Here is a 20,105-nt window from a genome sequence, read left to right on the forward strand (position 1 = left end):
CTTGGCCCCCCACCTTCCTGCCTTGCAGCGGACCTCTGACCTCTGGGGGGCACAGTTCTCCTCCGGATCAGCCTTGTCAGGTGACCGGAGTGCCTTGCTTCCTGTGAATCCATTCTCATCCTACCTCCAGCAGAGGGCTGGGCATCTGATCTGGGCTTCCCTCTGCACCCCGGGAGCTGTGGCCCTTTCCCTGGAGGGCTGTGCCATTTCAGAGATGCACAGCGCCCCCTCCAGCAGGTACAAGGACTTGCAGCTACAGAGGCCAAGCTCTGGAGCAGCACACCTGGGACAAGCCTCTTACCCCCTTCGTGCCTCGGTTTCCTTGCCTCGCAAATGCAGATCCAAAGAGTGGCCCCCTGATAGGTTGTTATGCTCACTGAAAGGGATGGTATATAAAGAATTTGGAATGCGGTCCCCTGGCTGACTCAGTGGGTAGAGCACGTGATTGTTGATCACAGGGGTTATAACTTCAAGCCCCACATTAGATGCAGAGATTACTTAACAATAAAATCATTAAAAAAAGAAAAGAAATTGGAATGATGTCCAGCAGACTGTAGGTCTTCAATGAATGTGGCTGTCACATTTGAATTAAGCCACAGAAGAAAAAAATGTCTTGACAAAGGATCCTAGAGCACAAGCAAGGCAGAAACCAGCAGCCTGCTCTAGGACACCTCTCCAGAGCTCTAGACATGCGCTCCAACAGCTGGAGAAAATCTGACCTAGACTCTTAAGCTGTGGTGACGCCGTCAGCATGTGATCTGAGAAGCGGAGCCAAGGCAGGAAGGGTGGTTCCATGGCAAGCGATTATGAGACCTCTTGGGAGGAGCTGCCACTGTTGAAACTCAGCCTGGAAACTCAGGGGTCCACGGGAGTGCTAGGGTTTAGCGCGGGAGCAGCCCCGGGTGCTTCCTCCAGGATGCTCTGCAGACATCGGGCTGCTTTGGGAGGGTTACCTACATGTGCAACAGCAAATCCCAAGTCCCGTCTTGAAGCCATGCCTCAACCTCTCCCTTTCTCCTTCCGGTCACCAGGCAGGGGAAAAAAATCACAAAGTCTTTATCAAAATAACTTGAGAGCAGCAATGCTTTGAAATTAAACTTTAATTAAACACCATTAATAAAACATCAATTCCTCCTCTGCAGAGACATGTGGACATTATCATATTAAAAACACCCACATCCAAGACAGCGGTCCTCTGTCTCACAGCGACAGGACCCGCGGTGTTCAGGGAAGATTGCCGAGGAGCACAGGCCCCTCTCTCTGGTGGGATCCACTTCCATTAAGGAAAGGGGCACCATTCCTGTTGACGGGGAACTCATTCACCTCAAGGGCAGGCTGAGGACAGATCGTGGCTCCAGTGGATTAGCTGAAACCCCCCTCAGGGAGCCACAGAGCAGCCTCTCAGACTGAGCTGCCTGGATTCACGCTGCTTTTGTCTCTGCTCCAAAATTGTCTTCTGGGGAATTTGTAGAATTGGCAATTTCAGTGCCCCAGTGCCTTTGAGGGCTTACAAAGTAATCCATCCCTGGCGAAAGAAGCTCATGGCCACTGAGCTCCATTGCATCCGTTGGGAAGCAGCTAGGAAACTAAATGGGTTCTTTATTTGTTCTTTTTTCACATATGACTCAGACAAAACTGTGGCTTACTTATTCAGTGCTTCCTTCTCTGCCTTTCCCTAGACCGCAGTCACGATTATGAAATGGAACGTATGAGACCTTGAACCATAAATGCAATGTTGATAATGGTCTCACTTTGGCTACCACTTAGGTTTACTGTGCGCCTACCCCATGCTAGGCATTAATGGGCCCGTTATACGCAACAACTCCTACCCAAGATTTTCTTGTGAGGTGTTTCCAAGCTATAGAAAGATTGAGAGTAGTGCAAAGAAGACCTGTGAACCGCTGGCCTAGATTCACCATTGGTGAACACCGTGCTCCATTTTCTTACTCATGTTTATGTATGGTCTGTCTGAAATGGAGCTATCACATATAAAAATACATGTAATATTTTTAAGTCTTTGAAAGTAAATTGCAGAAACCCCAACATCTGATTTCTTAGCTCTCTGAGGGCGTACGTTACCTGAAGGTAAGGATGTTCTCCTACACAGCCATGATACTATAGGACATCTAAGAAACATAGCATGAATTAAAAATTAATCAAATAGATAATCCACATTCACATTTCCAATCATGTTAAGCATGATTTTACGTGACAAAACCAGAAAACGAGACTTTTTGGCAAAAACGCCACATAGACTGGTGATGTGTATTTTTCACTGCATTGTATCTAGAGTTACATAATGTCAGAGAGGCCCTGACATGCTGCTTTGGTCACTCAGATTTAAATCTCTCTGCTGTAAATAAGGTCCTTTTCCCTTTGTAGATCAGCTACTCTGTGCAGTGGTTCTTTGAGGTCTGGTGAGTTCCTGATTCCCCCACAAACTTCTCACCCAGAAGTTTTAGCCTCCTTGAAAATTAAGTGGTTACTACATTGGTGTTTATGAAAGGGTGAATTTTGTTTTATTTATCTATCTGAGAGAGAGAGAGACAGAGGTAGTGATAGAGAGCTTGAGTGGCAGGAGAAGGAGAAGTGGACTCCCCGCTGAGTGGGGAGCCCGATGTGGGGGCTTGATCCCAGGACCCCAGGATCTTGACCTGAGCCGAAGGCAGACACTTCGCCTACTGAGCCACCCAGGCACCTAAAAGGGTGAATTTGAAATCTGTCAATCCTTCTACATGTATTAATTAGCATTCTTCTTTAGAGAAGGGTTTTCTTTTCCCATTCCCTTCCCCATTTTTAATATTCCTGTTGACTCTTAAATCATTTGTTTTTGACTATTTGTATTAAAATCCAGTACTATTTACAATTCTCTTCGAAGCTTGCATTGTCTCATCTGTGGCTAGTGGGTTGGCTCCTAGGTTCTTTTGACATGTTCTCATTACTCTTGCTTGCTTCTGCCATAACAAAGTATTCTAGACCACCCTTGTAATATCTCTGCCCCAAACCTGAAGTCAGCCACTTATCTGAGGATTTCTGGTTGCTTTCAGTGGGGAGTGGTATTTTGGCATGAAGATATACATCTTAGCTTGATCGGTGGAGTGTTGCTGCCTCTGGACTCTTCAAGTAGGGAGGACGGAAGGATATGATTTATCTGTTTTAAATCACAAGGTTGTACTCATTCAAATCACCTCTCACCCTCATTCCATGCATAGATCGCTTTCCTCCCACTGAGAGAACCCTGGTTCTCACCATCCGCACGTTTCTTCATTTGCTCCATCCTACAATGCATTATAAAATCGTTTCAGAATTACAATACCAACCCCCCGCCCCCCAAACAGGAAAGCTAACAGGTTAGGGTAAAGATTTTCTTCTCAGTTTTTCTCTCCATAAGCAGCCAAAATACCATGTTCAAAGGCTTAGGCTTAGGCTTAGTCTGTACGATTTTATTATTAATGTGAGACCCAGTTAGGTTCGTTTGTTTAGTTTTAAGGTTTGCCTCCTTCCCCCCACCCTTTTGATTTAATTTTATTGCTTTTAAATTCAAAGCAGTTGTGTGGTTCAAAAGTCAAAACTACATTAAAAAAAAAAGTACCCTCGGAGGTAGCACCGCCATCTTGGTCTCTCACACTGTTCCCATCCACGCCTAGAAGGTCACTGTTTTTATTCATTTCAGATACTAGTTTTCCAATAGTTCATTTTGCAAAAAAAAGTAAAAATTACTTCTCCTTCTCTTATTTTTATGCAACAGATAGCTCAGTAGATATGCGCCACATCACGTCTTTGTTCATTTCAATATACTCTGGAAATCACTCCCATCTCGGTGTGTACAGATTTGTATCATTCTTCTGCTGGCTACGCGGGACTCATGATGTGGCTCTATCACAGTTTATTATTCAGACAGGGTGCTGTGGACACCGAGGTTGTTCCCGTGACTTGTGATGACAACTAATACTGGAGCAGATAGCCTCGTGCTTCCATGGTTTGATGTTTGTACAGTTGCATTTTCACAGCAAATTCCTACAAGTGGGATTGCTGGGGTCCAAAGAGAAGCAAACATGCAGTTTTGTTAGATGTTGACAGACACTCATTTTACATTTTCCTTTTTTTTTAAAGGCTTTATTTATTTATTTGAGAAAGAGAGAGAGAGTGAGAACATGAGGAGAGGAGAGGGAGAAACTGGCTTCCCGGTGAGCAAGGAGCCTGGTGTGGGGCTCGATCCCAGGACCCTAGGATAATGACCGAAGCCGAAGACAGATGCTTAATGACTGAGCCACCCAGGCAACCTCATTTTATTTTTTTAATTATGTTATGTTAGTCACCATACAGTTCATCATTAGTTTTGATGTAGTGTTCCATGATTCATTGTTTGTGTGTAACACCCAGTGCTCCATGCAGTGCGTGCCCTCCTTAATACCCATCACTGGGCTAACCCATTCCCCCCAGTCCCCTCCCCTCTGAAACCCTCAGTTTGTTTCCTGAAGTCTGTAGTCTCTCATGGTTCATCTCCCACTCCGATTTCTCCCCCTTCACTTTTCTCTTCCCCTAATGTCGTCCATGCTATTCCTTATGTCCCACAAGTAAGTGAAGCCATATGATAATTGACTCTCTCTGCTTCACTGACTTCACTCAGCCTAATCTCCTCCAGTCCCATCCATGTTGACGCAAAAGTTGGGTATTCATCCTTCCTGATGGCTGAGTAATATTCCATTGCAGGTGCCCTCATTTTACATGTCCACTAGCAATGTAGCTTCCTTCATCTTAACACCAAATATGAGAAAGCAAACAGTATTGTTTTTCCTACTTTATAATAAGGAATTTTAGGCTCCCATAAAATTTACAGTAAGTATATAAAATGTAATTGATCATAACTAATAATATGTGCACAATATAATAATACAATTATATGTGATATGATTAGTGATGCATAATACACACATTACTTAATTGAATATGGTAAATGGGCTTGCATCGTAGGGAAGACTGACCTGTCTCAGGAGTGAGTGTCTGTATTTTGTGTGCATTTCTAGAAGTCTCAATATCTGGTTCCATACAGATAGGAAGCTAGAAGGAGGCTGCATGTTGCTAAGGAGGGGCGCACATTTAGTAACAAACAGCACACAAAATCTAACAAAGAGAGAAGTGAGAAGAGAAGTATAAAAGGCAGTAAGTAACAAGGCAACAGTCCAGAGTCATTTGGTAGAAGGGTAAAAAGCTATACCTAACTTAACAGGTCTTAAAAGCATCATTTAACTAGAACTCAGTACATTTTTGAGGTTCACAAAGATGACCTTGAGATATTATAAAAGGTAAGGAGAAATGTAGTTGTGGTTTTTGAATGCCCGTGTTGACCTAGGCATGGTGCTGGTATCCTTCATTCCTGCAGGGAATCGCCAAATCCTGCCGCGCTGGTGCATTTATATGGTTTTAGGACAGAGAACTCTGAGGCTTGGAGAGTTCAAGGAACCTGTCCCAGGCTTCCAAGCAGCAAGAGGCAGAGCCAGTAAATAGACCCAAAAATCTTACCCATGATTTCTTTCCCCTGACCATCTATTAGATAATCCTATAACCTACCAAACCTCCCCAACACTGTCCGTGCTTTACTTTTTCTATGTCATTGATCATTATCTGAAATGGTGTGTGTGCATGTGTGTACTTAGGTACATATTACAAACACATATTTATTGCCTGCCAAGCACATAGTAGGTGCTCATTAACTGTTTGGTGAGTGAATGACTGATATCAAAGTCCATGCCTCTTCCCCCATCTCAGGGCCCTGCTTATAGTCACTGTTTAAGAAGGGGAGGATATGTGTAATGCAAGCAGTCTATACTCAGAAGCAGCTCATCCTGGCTTGCCGGAGCTGCTCGTTAGCCTGTCTTCCTACCTCTCAGTTATGTGATACCATATTCATTGCTCAAAATTGTCACGTTGGCGACTTTACACTGTGGATACTGGCAAACATGATGGTGTTTTGTTTTTCCTGAGAAGCTGGTTGTGAAACATTTACAAATACACCCCTGCAAAGTTCCATTAAAAAGATACATTTGCGGGGCGCCTGGGTGGCTTAGTCAGTTGAGCACCCAACTCCTGATTTCGGCTCAGGTCATGATCTCAGAGTTGTGAGATCAGGCCCCTGCTTCAGATCCTCTGTTCCCTCCCCCGACACCCCCGCCGCAGGTCTTGCATGCACTCTCTCTCCAGGAGGAAAAAACAAACAAACAAAAGATGTATTTAACATCTTAAAATGTAAAAATTCATCCAGAAAAAGATAAAAACAAACAAACAAAACAAAACCAAACAACTTCAGCAAGACTGGGAAATCTGTCTTGTCTCCATCAGACACACGTACAGGTTCTGGTGACCTTTAAACCATTTTCAAATTATTCAGATTTTTCTTAAGCTAGTTCTGAGTCTGTTGATAATGAGCCAACTAGTCAACAAATATGGCCCCTGGAATGGAGAGGCCAAAAATTAAAAAAAAAAAAAAAAGACTTAGATAAAAGAACCAGGATGGGCACTTTTGCTGACCCGGTGGGGCTCTGCACTTTCATGTGAGCTGACTCAATTCCCACATCTGCCTGCAGAGTTCACTACTACCAGCCCCACTTCCCAGATACAAAACCGGGAAGAAGAAAGAAAAACAGGAGCGGAGAAACCTTCCCTTGATTACACTCTGTCCCCCTTTATGTTGAAATGAAAATTTCCCTTAAATTACCACCTGACTTTTAGGCACAAGAAAACATCTGGTTTAATTACAGTGAATTTACATGAACCTACTGACAAGAAGCACAGTTAAAATTAGCAATTTTAGTACGCCTTTTTTTTTTTTAAGGGAATGAAATTATAAAGTAATTAACCTTTGTTGTAGAACTCTGTCAGAAGGATGGAAAGTTCTGTGCTGTTAGATACAAGAAGAAATGAAATTGTGGGAAGGAAATATGTGGACTCATTAAAGAATTATAAAGAAAAAAAAAAGAAGACTAAAGTAACATAGAATTAGAAGATAAGACGAAAGCAGAATCTTTCTCCAAGAAGTCTTCTCACAATGAGAGAGAGAAGGGGGATAAAAAGACCCAGAAGAATCAAAAGAAAGTAAGAGGGCTTTGTTGGAAGGACATCTTGACCTGTGAAACAGTAGTGTGCGGTGGCCAAAAGAGCCTTGGTGCCAGGCTGAGATGACGTGGCTTTGCCACTCAGAGGTGGTTTTTTAGCCATTCTGAACCCACATTGATCAGAATATGGAAAAAAGGGCGATTCAGAAAATACTTTGGAGTCAGAAGAATGCAGGTTCCATTCTGGCCCCATTCACTGCATTGTTAGGCAGTGTTTGTTACTCATGGACTCAGCACTGTTGTGTACCCATCTGCAAAATGGGGTGATAATGCCACCAACCCCTTTAGAGTGTCCTACCTGAAAGTCATATGGAAAGCCCTCAACTTACCCTATGCTGAGAGCCCACACTCAGCAGTGCGGGGCCAGTATCAGACATGGAATGCAGATTTCAACCAAGGGGTGTAACTTGAAAGAAACCAATGCAAGGATCTTTGCAAAATTTCTGTTAGGCATGGGCAAGGGGCCATTTTGGAAGAAGCTGTATACCTCTGTAAACTCCATCTCAGCTATCTCACTCTGACTGTGGGAATGAATGTATGCACCGGGCGGGGTTCCAATAAAATTTTATTGATAAAATAAGCAGCTGGTTGAATATGGCTGTAGCCATGGTTTGCTGACCCTTGATCCACACTGACTCCTCCTAATTATTTCCTCTAATATCTTGGCTTTACCATCCAATGATATACTAATGGTTTCCCCAATTGGTATCTCGGGGCAGGACCTCTCCTATGCCCTCCGAATTCATTTATCCAGCTGCCTGTGCAGCCTATCCAACTGGTTTGCTAATCGGTCTCTGGAATTAAACACATCCAGAGCTGACCTCCTGATCATCCCTCAACCACCACCGAACGCATTCTTCCCACAGTCTTCTCCATCTCCATTAATGCCAACTGCCTTTTATTAGTGGCTTGAGTCAAAAATCTTGATTGCTCACTTTTATAACACCTAAAGCCCTTCAATACCTTTCAACATGGATTCTCTGTGGTTGGCACCCTTTTGCATTGGGCGAAGTAGTAACCCTGCCCACTTCCTACATAGCATCCATCAACACATTCTCTTGGCTTATCCTGCAATCAATAGTATGATCTCGACCATTGCTTACAGACTCTACTCCTCACTCTTTGGTCCAAGCCACTGTGATGTCCAACCTGGATTATTACAGTACTCTCTTACATGATCATTCAGCTTCAGCTCTGGCCCCTACACTCTTTTCTCAGCACAAAAGCCAGGATGATCTTGTTAAACTAACTATGAGGCAAATCATCTCATCGCCCCTCTGCTCAAAACCTTCCAGCAGTTTCTCATGTCACTGAGATGAAAAGCCCTAATCCTTTACAGTGCCTCTCGGGGTCCCATGTGGCCACAACTACCTATGGCTTCCCTGTCTGGCCTCGTCTCCTTCTGCCTCTGCCTTACTACACAGATCTAGTCATGGTTCTCCTCAGATATGCCAACTGTGTCCCTCCCTCAGCACCTTTATGGGGGCCATTTCTGCTGGCAAGAATGATCCTCCCTCAAATAAACAGGGCTGATCCCTACACCTGTTTCAAGTCAATGCCAAGGAGATCTTCCTTGACCTTTCTATGAACAACTGGAAGCCTCAGGCACCACACTCTGTCCCTCTTCTCTGCTTCATGTCTCTCATTAGCATTTATCACTGGATGTACTGTGTATTTCAGTATACATTTTAGTATCTGTCTTCTCTAACTAGAATGCACATGAAGGAGGCCATTTTTTTCTGTTTTGTTTACTGCATATTTTCAAGCACCCAGAACAGTGCCAGGCAGAGAATAAGCATGCAGTAAATAACTTATTGAATGAATGAATCTCGAGTCTTCAGAGACAAAATAGATTTTAAAATTATTTACCACAGAAATCAGAAGATGCTTGAAGAAAGCTATTTAATACACTTAGTGAGCTCTGGGAAGGATATGGCTTCTATGATGAACAGTCTAACACCATTCAGAAAGAACAGGGGCAAGAACACCAAGGAAAAGAGGAATAATCCTGATTCTGCAGAAAAGCATATTGGTGCTCTCCAGGATACAACTAGAGCCAGTTCTCAGGGAATGTGATGGGACTGGGGGAGGAGCAAACACAGACTAATACCACCTTTGTGCCAGGCTCTTTGCTCAGTCCTTAACACATGCTGATATATTGAATCACCACAAGACGTATCAAGTAGGGACTATTTTTATCCCCCACTTTGAAGGAAACTGAGGCACAAAGAAGTTAAGCAACTTGCTTCAGGTTATACAACGAGATGGCAAGAACAGGACAGCCTGGCTCAGCCTGTGATCTTAGTCATTACACAGTGCTGCCTTTTGGGGCCACAGGGCAAAAGTGCGAGTTTCCATTCAAGGTGGCAATCTGATTCTTAAACTACCTTCCCAAAGAAATGAGAGAAGAACACCACTAAACCTGCCCTGGGAACTGGAAGAGGATGCCATCCCCAGGCCGAAAGGAAGGGATGCAATGCCGTGTTGAGGAAAGGGGACCTCCATGGGGCAAAGATGTCTTTGCAGTAACTTCACTGAAAGAGGCCCCTTCCTCACCCCGGGGGCCCAAGAGGAAAGGCTTCCAAGCCTAACTGCATTGAGACCCTCCAACTTTGACTGACCAGGGCTGAAGGCAAGGGTGAGTTCATGGAGCTCGGAGTGGATGGAGTGAGGGTTTGGAGAGCAGGAAACGTCATCAGTCCACAGTGTAGAGAAGGAGAGCTCTCTCTCTCCAAGCCTGCATATGGTAAAAGAAAAGGATTTAATGAAAGGGAAGCTTTGGGAAGAGATGTTCCAGTTACAGGTAGGGGCAGTGTTCCAGATGACTTAAGACTGCCTTAAAGATATCAAAACTGTTGTCTCTCTGACAAGGAGCTTCCTGCCACCTGGTTATTTTCCTTCTCAAACCTTCCCCACCCCACCCTCAAGCACCTAGACCTCTTCTGTGGCCAAGTAATAGATGGGTATATCTAAATTCTTCCCTTTCCCTCTGGGTTAGAAATATTTGAAACAGGGACTCCGATAATCACTAGCAACACACATCTTGACCCACCAAAGTAAACCATCTCGTTCTACCTTTTGTAAGGTTGCATAAGGAAAGATTATTGGACAGATGAAAATATGCTTTCATTTTTATTAAAGGGGACTAATCTGATAATGCAAAGCAAATGTCCCCTGAGCATTACAGCAAGAAGCAAGATTTAAGAACAGAATAAAACACTAATCCATATTCTCACCAGAATATAGAAATAAATGCTGGGGTAGAATGGAGTGGAAGGCAATAAATGGAGTGGAAGGCAATAATGTAAAAAGGCTAGTTCTCCCAGACTGATCTTTGTAAGAGTTTAGCACTATTTACTATATTAGGATTTTTATTTAATAATAAACCCTATAGAGCTTAGGGATGTATGTATTTAGGAATTTAGCTTAGGAATGTATTTAGGAAATAAAAATTCTAATGAAAAGCAAGATTCATTATTATTATGAAGTTAAGGCTATCTTTTGAGGGCATAAAATTGATTATTCATAAGTTAATAAGATGAATATTTGTTTTATATGCTTATGTGGTGTTTATTTCACAAAGGGATAAAATGAAGATACTAAATACCCTTTTATACTGATAAATTTTACCACTTATGGGACATGGAAAAATTATTGGCAAACTATAAACCAAAATTTCACTCACCCCCCTACACACAAAACTTACATAATTTCACAGCAAATGGAGAAATAGAATCAGTAGTTTAATAAACTTTTCTAGCAAAGAAAACACCAGTTTGGAATGGTCTTACAAGTACAGACACTCAAGGCAGTGGTATCTCCAGTTTTACAAATGTACCTTCAAAGACCAAGAAAAGAAGTAACACTTGACTCTTCATTTTATGACTTTAGTGTGATCTCAATATCAAAACCAGACAAGCTTATTATAAGAAAAAGAAAAATTAAATGCATATACCACAAACAAAATATTAGCAGACAATCCATTGCTGTATACACTAGGAAAATAATAACTTATTTTAGAAAATCAATATTGATTCAACATTAGTAGATCCATTAATATAATTCACTACATTAACTCAGAGAGGGACAAAAATGTATCATTATTATAATAGGCACAAAAAAGCATCAGTTAAAACTCAGCATGATTTAAAAAGAAAATATCCTTGTATACCAGGAATAAAAAGGACCTTTTTATCCTGATAAAGGGACACTAAGAAACCTTCAAACATCATAGTTGAGGATGAAATAATAAAATCATTTTCTTTAACATTGGAAAGCACACAGATACTTACCATTATCTCCGCTAAATATCATATTGATGGCTCTGGTTGAAGACAGGAAAATTAAATAGAGTTAAAAGATTGGAAAAGAACAAAACTATTATCAACTGTGATGGTATGACTATTTACATAGATAACCCAAAGAAATTTGTACACAAATTATTAGAATTAGGAAGAGAATGTAACATGCTTGACAAAAGTTGGCATTTAAAAGCCAATTGCTTTTCTAATCACCCAATAAGTATGTGGTATGTTTTTAAAGATACTGTTTACAATAGCAATAAAAATATAGGGTATTTAGGAATGAACCTAACATAAGATTTCAAGATGTAGAGTATATATAAGTGTTGTATAAAGAACTGAATGAGATTAAAGAAAACCTAAATGAGAGATATGCTATGTTTATGGGTGGGAAAACTCAATATTATCAAGACATGATATAGAAAGACCTAAATTATTCCCATTTGATCTATAGTTCATGCCATTCCAATACAGAAACAAGATATTTAAAAAAATGTCCAAGGTCACCCTAAAATGTATATGCCAGAGAAAAGGCAAGAATAGCTAAGAGAGGGGCACCTGGGTGGCTCAGTTGGTTAAGTGTCTGCCTTCAGATCAGGTCATGATCTTGGGGTCCTGGGTTCAAGCCCCACATCCAGCTCTCTGCTCAGAGGGGAGCCTGCTTCTCCCTCTGCCTGCTGTTCCCCCTGCTTATGCTCAGTCTCTCTCTCTCTCTGACAAATAGATAAATAAAATCTTAAAAAAAAAAAAAAAAGAATAGCCAAGAGAGTTCTGAACCTGAAGTACAAAGTTACAGGCCTTGCTCCACCACATATTAAGACTCCTAAATCTTTGTTTCTTAGGAAGATGTGGTATTGATAGTGGGATAGTCTAATAGAACAAGTGAACAAAACAGAACCTAGAAATAGACCCATATGTAGGTGGAAATGTGATGGAAGGCAAAGGTAGCATGGAGATCAGTTGAGTAAATAAATTTTTCTTTTTCGTTAAGTGGTGGTAGGATAGGGAAAAGAATTGAAATTGGATCCCTGACTCATACCATACATGAAAACACAATTATAAATGAGTCAAAGACATTTTACAAAAGTCATCATTTTAAAATTATTTGAAGATAATTTAAGAAAATATTCTTATGACCTAAGAGAAAGTATTTCTTAAATAATATTTTTTTTGTTGGAGTTTATTATTTTTGCTTAGGTTTATCTAACCCTGGGATAATGATTCAAATGCAAGTAGTTGGATTAGGAAGTGGTCTGGTAATGAAGAGTGGTAATGGATGGAAGGAAGCCAATATTAGTGTGTTATCAAGAAAATTACCTTGTCAATAACTGTGTTTTAGAATCATGCCACTCCAAGTGTGATCCAGAGACCAGCAGTGACTTTTGAAATCTTCCTGCTCCATGACAAGATAATTATAGAAACAGAGATTAAGAATTTTAAAAGGATGAATTTGCATTTTTCCATTTTTTTAAATTTCACCTTTACTTTTTAATTTTGCTTTCCTCTTTTTGGTTTTGTATTTCATGATAATAATGGTTCTCATTGAGCTGGAAACAACCACCACCACAACAACAATATAATAGTCACTTTTATTGGAGGTAGTTTGAAAAGTATATATAGAATATGTCATGTAGTTAACCCAACCAAACAGTGAGGAGACTAGGATACTCATCCATTAGCTTCTTGTCATTCATTTCTTGAAGGATGTTTTAGGGGCATTAACTCTCTGAGACTTTGTGCTTACCCTGCATAGAAACCAAGTTTGCTTTCACAGCCTTCAGGTAGAGTAACAGATGTTTTGCAGTAAGCACTAATGTATGGGCAGGACACCAATAGCATCTGCTACTGAGTCTGTTGGGGTTTTTTCCCAGCTTTATCAAGGTATACTTGATAAATAAAATTGTATATATTTAAGATGTACAACAGCGTGATTTAACATACATATACATTGTGAAATGATTACTGAAATCAAGTTACTAAGTCTTTCTCTTTCCTTTTCTAGAAAAGATCTGATATTTGACTTCATTGAAATAAATAATTGATCTTTATCCAAAGGTAGCATAAAAGAAAAGGAAAGCACACGAAGTGAGAGAAGATTTTTATAGCACACATAGCCAATAAAAGGATCAGTAACAAGAATATACAAAGAACACCTACAAATAAATAAGAAAAGGATAGTAATATTCAATAAACAAAAATGTTTACTTAGTAAACCTCTTTAGTAAATAAAGCTAAAAGGAAATTATTAAAACCAAATAAAACCTCAATGAAGTGTGAGTTCATGCTCACTAGATGGTCTAGAATTTTAAAATCTGACAAGACTAAGTGTTTGTAAGGATTTAGAGAAGTGGGAACTTTCAGAATATTGAAGGAGTATGAATTGTTACCCCCACTTTGGAAAACAATTTGACTTTATTCAGTAAAGCTGAAGACATGTATACCTTTAGTCTACCTATCCTATTCCCAGGTACACCTAAATGAAATCTATAAATATTCAACTGAATGTCCAAAAATATTCATAGGTGCTGTGTTTTAAGTTAGCTCTTCTGAGAAGTCATCCTATCATCCATCTATAGCACATCTCACCATCTACTGAATGAAAAATAAGGCTATATTCATAAAATGAATAAAATAAAACACATGCATCAACACAGATGAATCTCAAGCAATGTTGAGTGACAAATGCAAATCATATAATGAATTGTATGTATGTATAAGAATGTATGAGAAAGTATGTAGGTATAAGAATGTATGTATGTATAAGAAAGCCAGAAGAAACAAAATGATGTCTTAGTATGAGGTCTGAGTATATATATATAACTCCCAATAAAGAGAATGATTAACATAAAATTCAGGTTAGTTACACGATTGAGTGTTTTTGGTTTTGGTTTTTGGAAGGGGGAGAGAGAAGTCAGCAGTATCAGATACACAGGGTGCTTCAGTGAAACAGTGATATTTTATTTCTTAGAGGGAATAGTGGGTACATGTGTGTTCACTTCATAATTATTTTATGAACTATAAAATACATTTATTCCATGTATTTTTGTCTTATGACAGATTTCACAAGAAAAGCTTTTTAATAGAGTAGAAAGTAATATGAACAAAAGCAATAAAGTCCTAGGAATGCAATTTGTAAGAAATTTTAAAAACAGATTTTTAAGGGAGGGACAAAAAAGGAACATTAATAGGTGAAGATTTAGGCAGCATTACTGATAGGAGGACCCATTACAAAAAGACGTCATTTGTCCCTCAGAGAAGTAAAGAATACAACTGGAACAAAAGTTTGACCGGAACATTTTTGAAGTTTTGTAAAATTTTTCCAAAGCTCTTCTAGAAAAACAAATGGATAGTGAGAGCCCAGGAAACTTCACAAAAGAATAATAATAAAAAAAAAGAGCTTTTTTCTGTCAACTATTCAAACGTGTTATATGTACACAGCAGAAAGATACTGTCAGAAGAAGAGGCTGAGGCTCAGTGAAACAGAACAGGAGCCACACAACACATGTCAGCCTATAAAATCATCGAACATGCTAGTAAAATGGCATTTTAAATCACTGGGGAAAGTTCTGACCGGTCAATGAATTGTCCTAAGAAAACTGTAAAGAACTGTACTTAGATTTCTACTTTGTGCAGTGTATAAAATACGTTCCAGATGGATTAATGAGTTAGGTTTCAAAGGAAGGTGGGGATAAATCCCATAGAAGAACATACAGATGACCCTTCTTCCGACCTGGGGTGAGAAAGAGAATTTTCTCCAAACTGGAATTGGAGGAGAACAGGTCGCAGCTTGATCGTCACACTCGCAGCCTCCCCTGGGAAGATTGGCCTCTACATTTCTCCATCCAGCTCACTTCGCACCACTTAAAGCTTCTTGAATTTCCTGACTATTGGCAGATGGTTTCACTCTCGCTTCTCAAGAAGATGGAGCCCTAAGGACACCTCAGCTCTGTCCTCTCCAAAGCAGCTGCACATTTTCTCGTCTTCTCTTGCAAGAGGGAAGGTGCTTTCTTTCCACCCACCACCACTCCTGTCTTTTCAGGACAGCACCACTCCAGTCATTTCCTGTCTCTTTTCCACTCTTCTACCTCTTACTTCACTTTTGGATTTTTCCTGATCGCCTGCCATTCCGTCATAACCTCTCCCGCCCATGGGGCATAGGGGCCACTGATGTGGCCCATAGTCCATCCCTGCTCTTCTTGTCTCCCTGCCCCTCGTGGCCCAAATCGCTGACCGGTGTGGGCACAGTCCCTCACCTTTGGCTCTCTCCTCGATCCACAGGAGGAGGGCTGTGAGGCCAGCTTTCCCCTTCAGTTATTCTTGTGTAATTCACAAGTAACCTTGAAGACAGTACATTCAGTGGGCAAATTGAAGCACACAGTTTCCATGACTATCCAGTCACATCCATCACTGTGAACCAGTCCCTTCTAGATCCCCCTTCAACTACTTCCATGACAGCCCTCATTCCTGGTTCAGAGGTTCCTCTCTGAATCATGGCTTCTCGGTTTCTCAGTTTCTTCGTTTCCTTTTGATTCTTAAGATTGTAGTTCCTCTTGGCTTAGCCTTGGACCTGCTTTTTGGTGCCCCTCTAAGTAGTCACCCAATCTGATCTGTCTACCTGCTACTTAGTGTTGCCATTTAGGTGTTCTACACACACCTCAAGCAACGCGTCACAAAACCCACCAGCTTCCTTTCCAAAACTAGCCCTCCTCTAAGGCTCCCTTTCTATGAACAGCACTCTGACCACTCCAGGTGTCTAAAACAGACAAGCTGGGTTTTTTTTTGACACAGCGCTTCCCTGTTTCCCCCTTATCCATCACCACCAAATCACATTCGCTAAGCAGCTGCCAATCTCCTGCACCATCTGCTGCTTTTCTGTACCATCATCACCCTGTTGACGAATTACCATCCTTTCTTTCCAGGATGGCCTTGCTTCTTCCACGGTTGCCCCCACAAAGTGACTCACCACATTCCAACACCTACCCCCCACACTTTCACCCTAGAAACTTTTACTAATCCATTGTCTTTTATCTCCCACTGAGCATCCTGACTTACCAGACTAGATTTTCTCTGCTTGTTATAATTCTCCCGATACTTTGTGCGCTTACCTCAAAGTCCTGATGTTTGTGACAAGGATGAATAGATAAGGGAAAGCAATTAGAGATCTGACAACTTAGAAGCTTCTAGATACCTTAAAGAGTCAAGAAGCAAGTGAAAAACTGACAAAAATATTTGTAATCTATGCAAAAAAAAATCGTATATCTTTAAAAACAGATTATAATTACAAACCCATAAGACAACGATGGACAAAAATGAAGAACCATAGAGGAAAATGAGAACAGGGTATAAAGAGCATGTTCATAAAAGAATCAATGCAAATGGCCAATTAAACTGGAAAAAAAAAAACCTGCACTCTCCAGTTTTCAAAAAAGGATACACACACATACACTTAATTTTTTAAATAGTCAGTGTTGGCAAGGATTGGGAATAGTCATGTTCTTCTTTTGGGGAGCTCAGAATGGTACAAACTCTGTGGAAGGCAATCTGACAAGACATGTCAAAAGCCTTAAAAATAAAATAGTTCATCTACTTTGGCCCAATAAATTAATTTCCAAGAATTTCTCTTAGGGAGATCAGCAGAGTTTCATGAAAATGCTTATTTATAAGAATTCTCATTGCAATGTTACTTATAATCATAAAAAATTCAGACCAATTTTAATGCCCAATAATAATGGTGACTATAATGGGGCATTAAAATGCATGGCCCCAAAGAACATTTAAGGTTTTTTTTTTTTTTTTTAATCTGTGTTTCGTTCAGTGATAAAAGAAGGTCACAACAGACTATGCGCTGTAGGAGTTTAATTTTTCAAAATATGTATATGCATAGGCATAAAAATACTGGAAAAATATCCCCAGTTATGGGGATTGTGAGTGATTTGTTCTTTTCTTTTTTTACCCTATCTGTATATTCTTAATATTCAAAAAATTCTGCGTATCATGTCCATAATGAGAAAAACTAAATATATTTTAATTTAACAATAGGGAACTGATTGCAACATATGGCCAAGGCTATATCGGGAGAGGCATAGCATGATGATTAAGAGTATATGCTTTGAAGCTCACAGACAGGTGTTCAGTTCCCTCTTTACAACTTAAGAGCCGGATGACCTTGAGCAAGTTATTTAATTCTCTTAGCCTCAGTTCCCTTATCAGCACAAACGAGATAATACATACTGGGCAGAGCTGTTTTGTGGCTTAGATGAAATAATGTATGTAAAATTCTGATCAAAGAGTAAGTGCTTAGCAAAAGTACCTGCTTTTATAATGCCAAAATATAAATAGATCCGGTAACGATTTACATGTATTCATGATTCCCTAGGGGGTTATAACTGGAAGTTTGGAGAATCATTTATTTTATGGTTCAGTATCTTCCAGACTGTCATAATGATGCTGGAATCCAGCAGGAGGATGCTGCCAGGAAAACTGACCTGGGTACAGAAACAGCCTAGGAATGGATTTGCTCATTAGGGCACAATGCTGGCATGGGTCATTTATTCACCTACTCGACCAACCAGCAAGTGGTTATTAAGCTTCTACCATGTGGCAGGCAATGCGGACTCAGCAGTGAGACAAACTAGCTGCCTTCTTGGAATGAGACAGACTTCTTGTAATTGGACTGAGGTTTCAAGACGCATGGATCCTGTTGGATCTGACAAGGTCAAGAAAATGGTAGTGAAGCTCACTTTGCATACCTCAGTTACTAATCTTAAGGCAAGAGTCTGATTCTAGAATCCCGCCCACCAGGAGTACTGGTACCTACTGATGTTCTCCCTGTGCTGGTCAGTTTAATTCAAAGTCAGACTTGCTCAGTCTGTGAGATGAAAGACCATTGACGATCCAGGAGAGGGGTTAGCAAACTCTGGCCCATGGGTCAACAGCAGTCTAGTGTGTGTTTTTTTTTTTAAATAAAGTTTTATTGGAACACAGCCACACCCATTTATTTCTGGATTTCTGTGGTTATTTTTGTGCTATAAACACAAAGCTGAGCAATTGTGACAAAGACTGTATGCCCACGAAGCCCAAAGTATTCATTATCTGATTCTTCATAGGAAAGCTTGGCCAACTGCTGTTCTAGGTTAATGGGGCTGGGGAAATGGAGTGGAAGGTGACATCAGGTTCCTAACTTTTCCCTTCTGTAGTTCCAGGAGCTGTTCCCCTAGAATCCATCCAAGGAGGGCCCTTTGAGGAGAAGATCTACATCCAGTGGAAGCCTCCCAACGAGACTAATGGGGTCATCACACTCTATGAGGTAGGAAGACCCGTTTGCTGTATCACTTGGCTTGGCTATGTTCAGTTTGCATCAGTTTGAAGTGGGATGCGTGCCTCCTGTGTGCAAACTCCATTGAGGGCTTGAAGGTGAGTGAGAGACACAACTCAGGCAGGGGTTTCTGACAATGTAGTGGGAAGGAGACACAAGGGCATACAGCCGAGCTGCTTGACAGCCCCAGTGACAAAGAAAACTGGACACACCGCACACTGCAGTGATGACTGATGTCTTGAGAAGGGAGTCGGCACCCGGGGAGGCAGACTGTCCCGGCATAGCCAAGGAGACCCCTGCCTGGCCAACAGTAGGATAGTTCAGTTTGTCTGGAAAACCACAGTGCTCCCCTGATACTCATCCTACACCTGCCAGCTTCTGGGCTTCCAGGAGAATCCCAATGTCAGTCTCTGCCCTGGGGCTATGTGATTCCTGAGCCCTCATATCACTGCAGCCACAGCGTATTTTATTGCTGCTCTGGTGACGGGGTCACCAGAGAAAGCGCCCTCCCAGCATCAGCAGGGCCTTATCCTATCAGAGGGGGAACAGAACCCCCTCTGGCAGGAAGACACCCATCAAGCCAACACCAGGTGGCTTCCTGAAAACTTTCCAACTTAGAGCAAAGTGTGTAGAAGTCCACTGCAAAACAGACACAAGCAACAAACCTTCAATAAGGCAGGTCGGGCTGAATGCTGGTACTGAGATGGGGTCAAAGTTGACTCTCCTCCCTTCCCCCGCCCTGCCCCTGCATATCTGGAGACCCCCGGAGACTGTGGCAAGCGCTGTGGTGGAGAGCTTGGCAGTGCAGAGGTGCAGAGTGGAGAACTCAGCTGTGCAGAGGTGCAGAGGGAAGAGTGTCGAAGCCAGAGCTGCAGGGATGGAGCCTAGCATCCACAGTCTCACGTGATCTCTGGCAGTTCTTCCCCTCTCCAGGCCCACTTCCTCCTCTGTAGAATGGAAGTGGTGAGGGCTGCTTCCGGGCTCCACTGGAGGGTCTGAGGTGGGCAAGGTTCCGAGCTCCCCTGGGCTGAAATGCACTGCAGACACCGAGGGCTCATGCGGGAAGGCAGTGAGAGGTACTGAGGTGCACTGAGAGCGAGCTGGGAAAGAACATCCCCACATAAGGGAGGAAAGTCAAAGAGCAGTGGTGAGGGAGAAACAGTTAGGTGAATTTGGTGGGCACAGGAGCTCTCTAGAGAGACCTGGAAGGACCCCAGAGCTCTCTGAGAAAGGAGAACGCCATCCACCATGCATGGTGCTAAAGAAAACACCTCCGGAAGATGCCTTAGCTCACCACATCCAGCCTTCCCCTAAAGAAGAGCTGCCTAAGGCTCCATCTTGGGCCACATGGTTGGGAGGAGCTTCCTTCCTGGGGAA

General features: G+C 41.6%; 1 protein-coding gene across 12 annotated transcripts in view; it reads left to right on the forward strand.

The window, feature by feature from the left end:
* Positions 1–20,105, forward strand: part of PTPRT (protein tyrosine phosphatase receptor type T) — a 1,056,651-nt gene that overhangs the window by 647,799 nt on the left and 388,747 nt on the right. For all 12 annotated transcript variants that reach the window (XM_045082202.1, XM_045082207.1, XM_045082203.1 and 9 more), the window contains exon 9: positions 18,610–18,719. In XM_045082202.1, coding sequence (XP_044938137.1) covers positions 18,610–18,719 — 110 coding nt within the window. The remainder of the gene's footprint in view (positions 1–18,609; positions 18,720–20,105) is intronic.

The sequence above is a fragment of the Mustela putorius genome, unplaced genomic scaffold (genome assembly GCF_011764305.1).
Source record: "Mustela putorius furo isolate JIRA1106 unplaced genomic scaffold, ASM1176430v1.1 tig00000592_pilon_pilon_pilon, whole genome shotgun sequence".
NCBI classification, from domain to species: domain Eukaryota; kingdom Metazoa; phylum Chordata; class Mammalia; order Carnivora; family Mustelidae; genus Mustela; species Mustela putorius.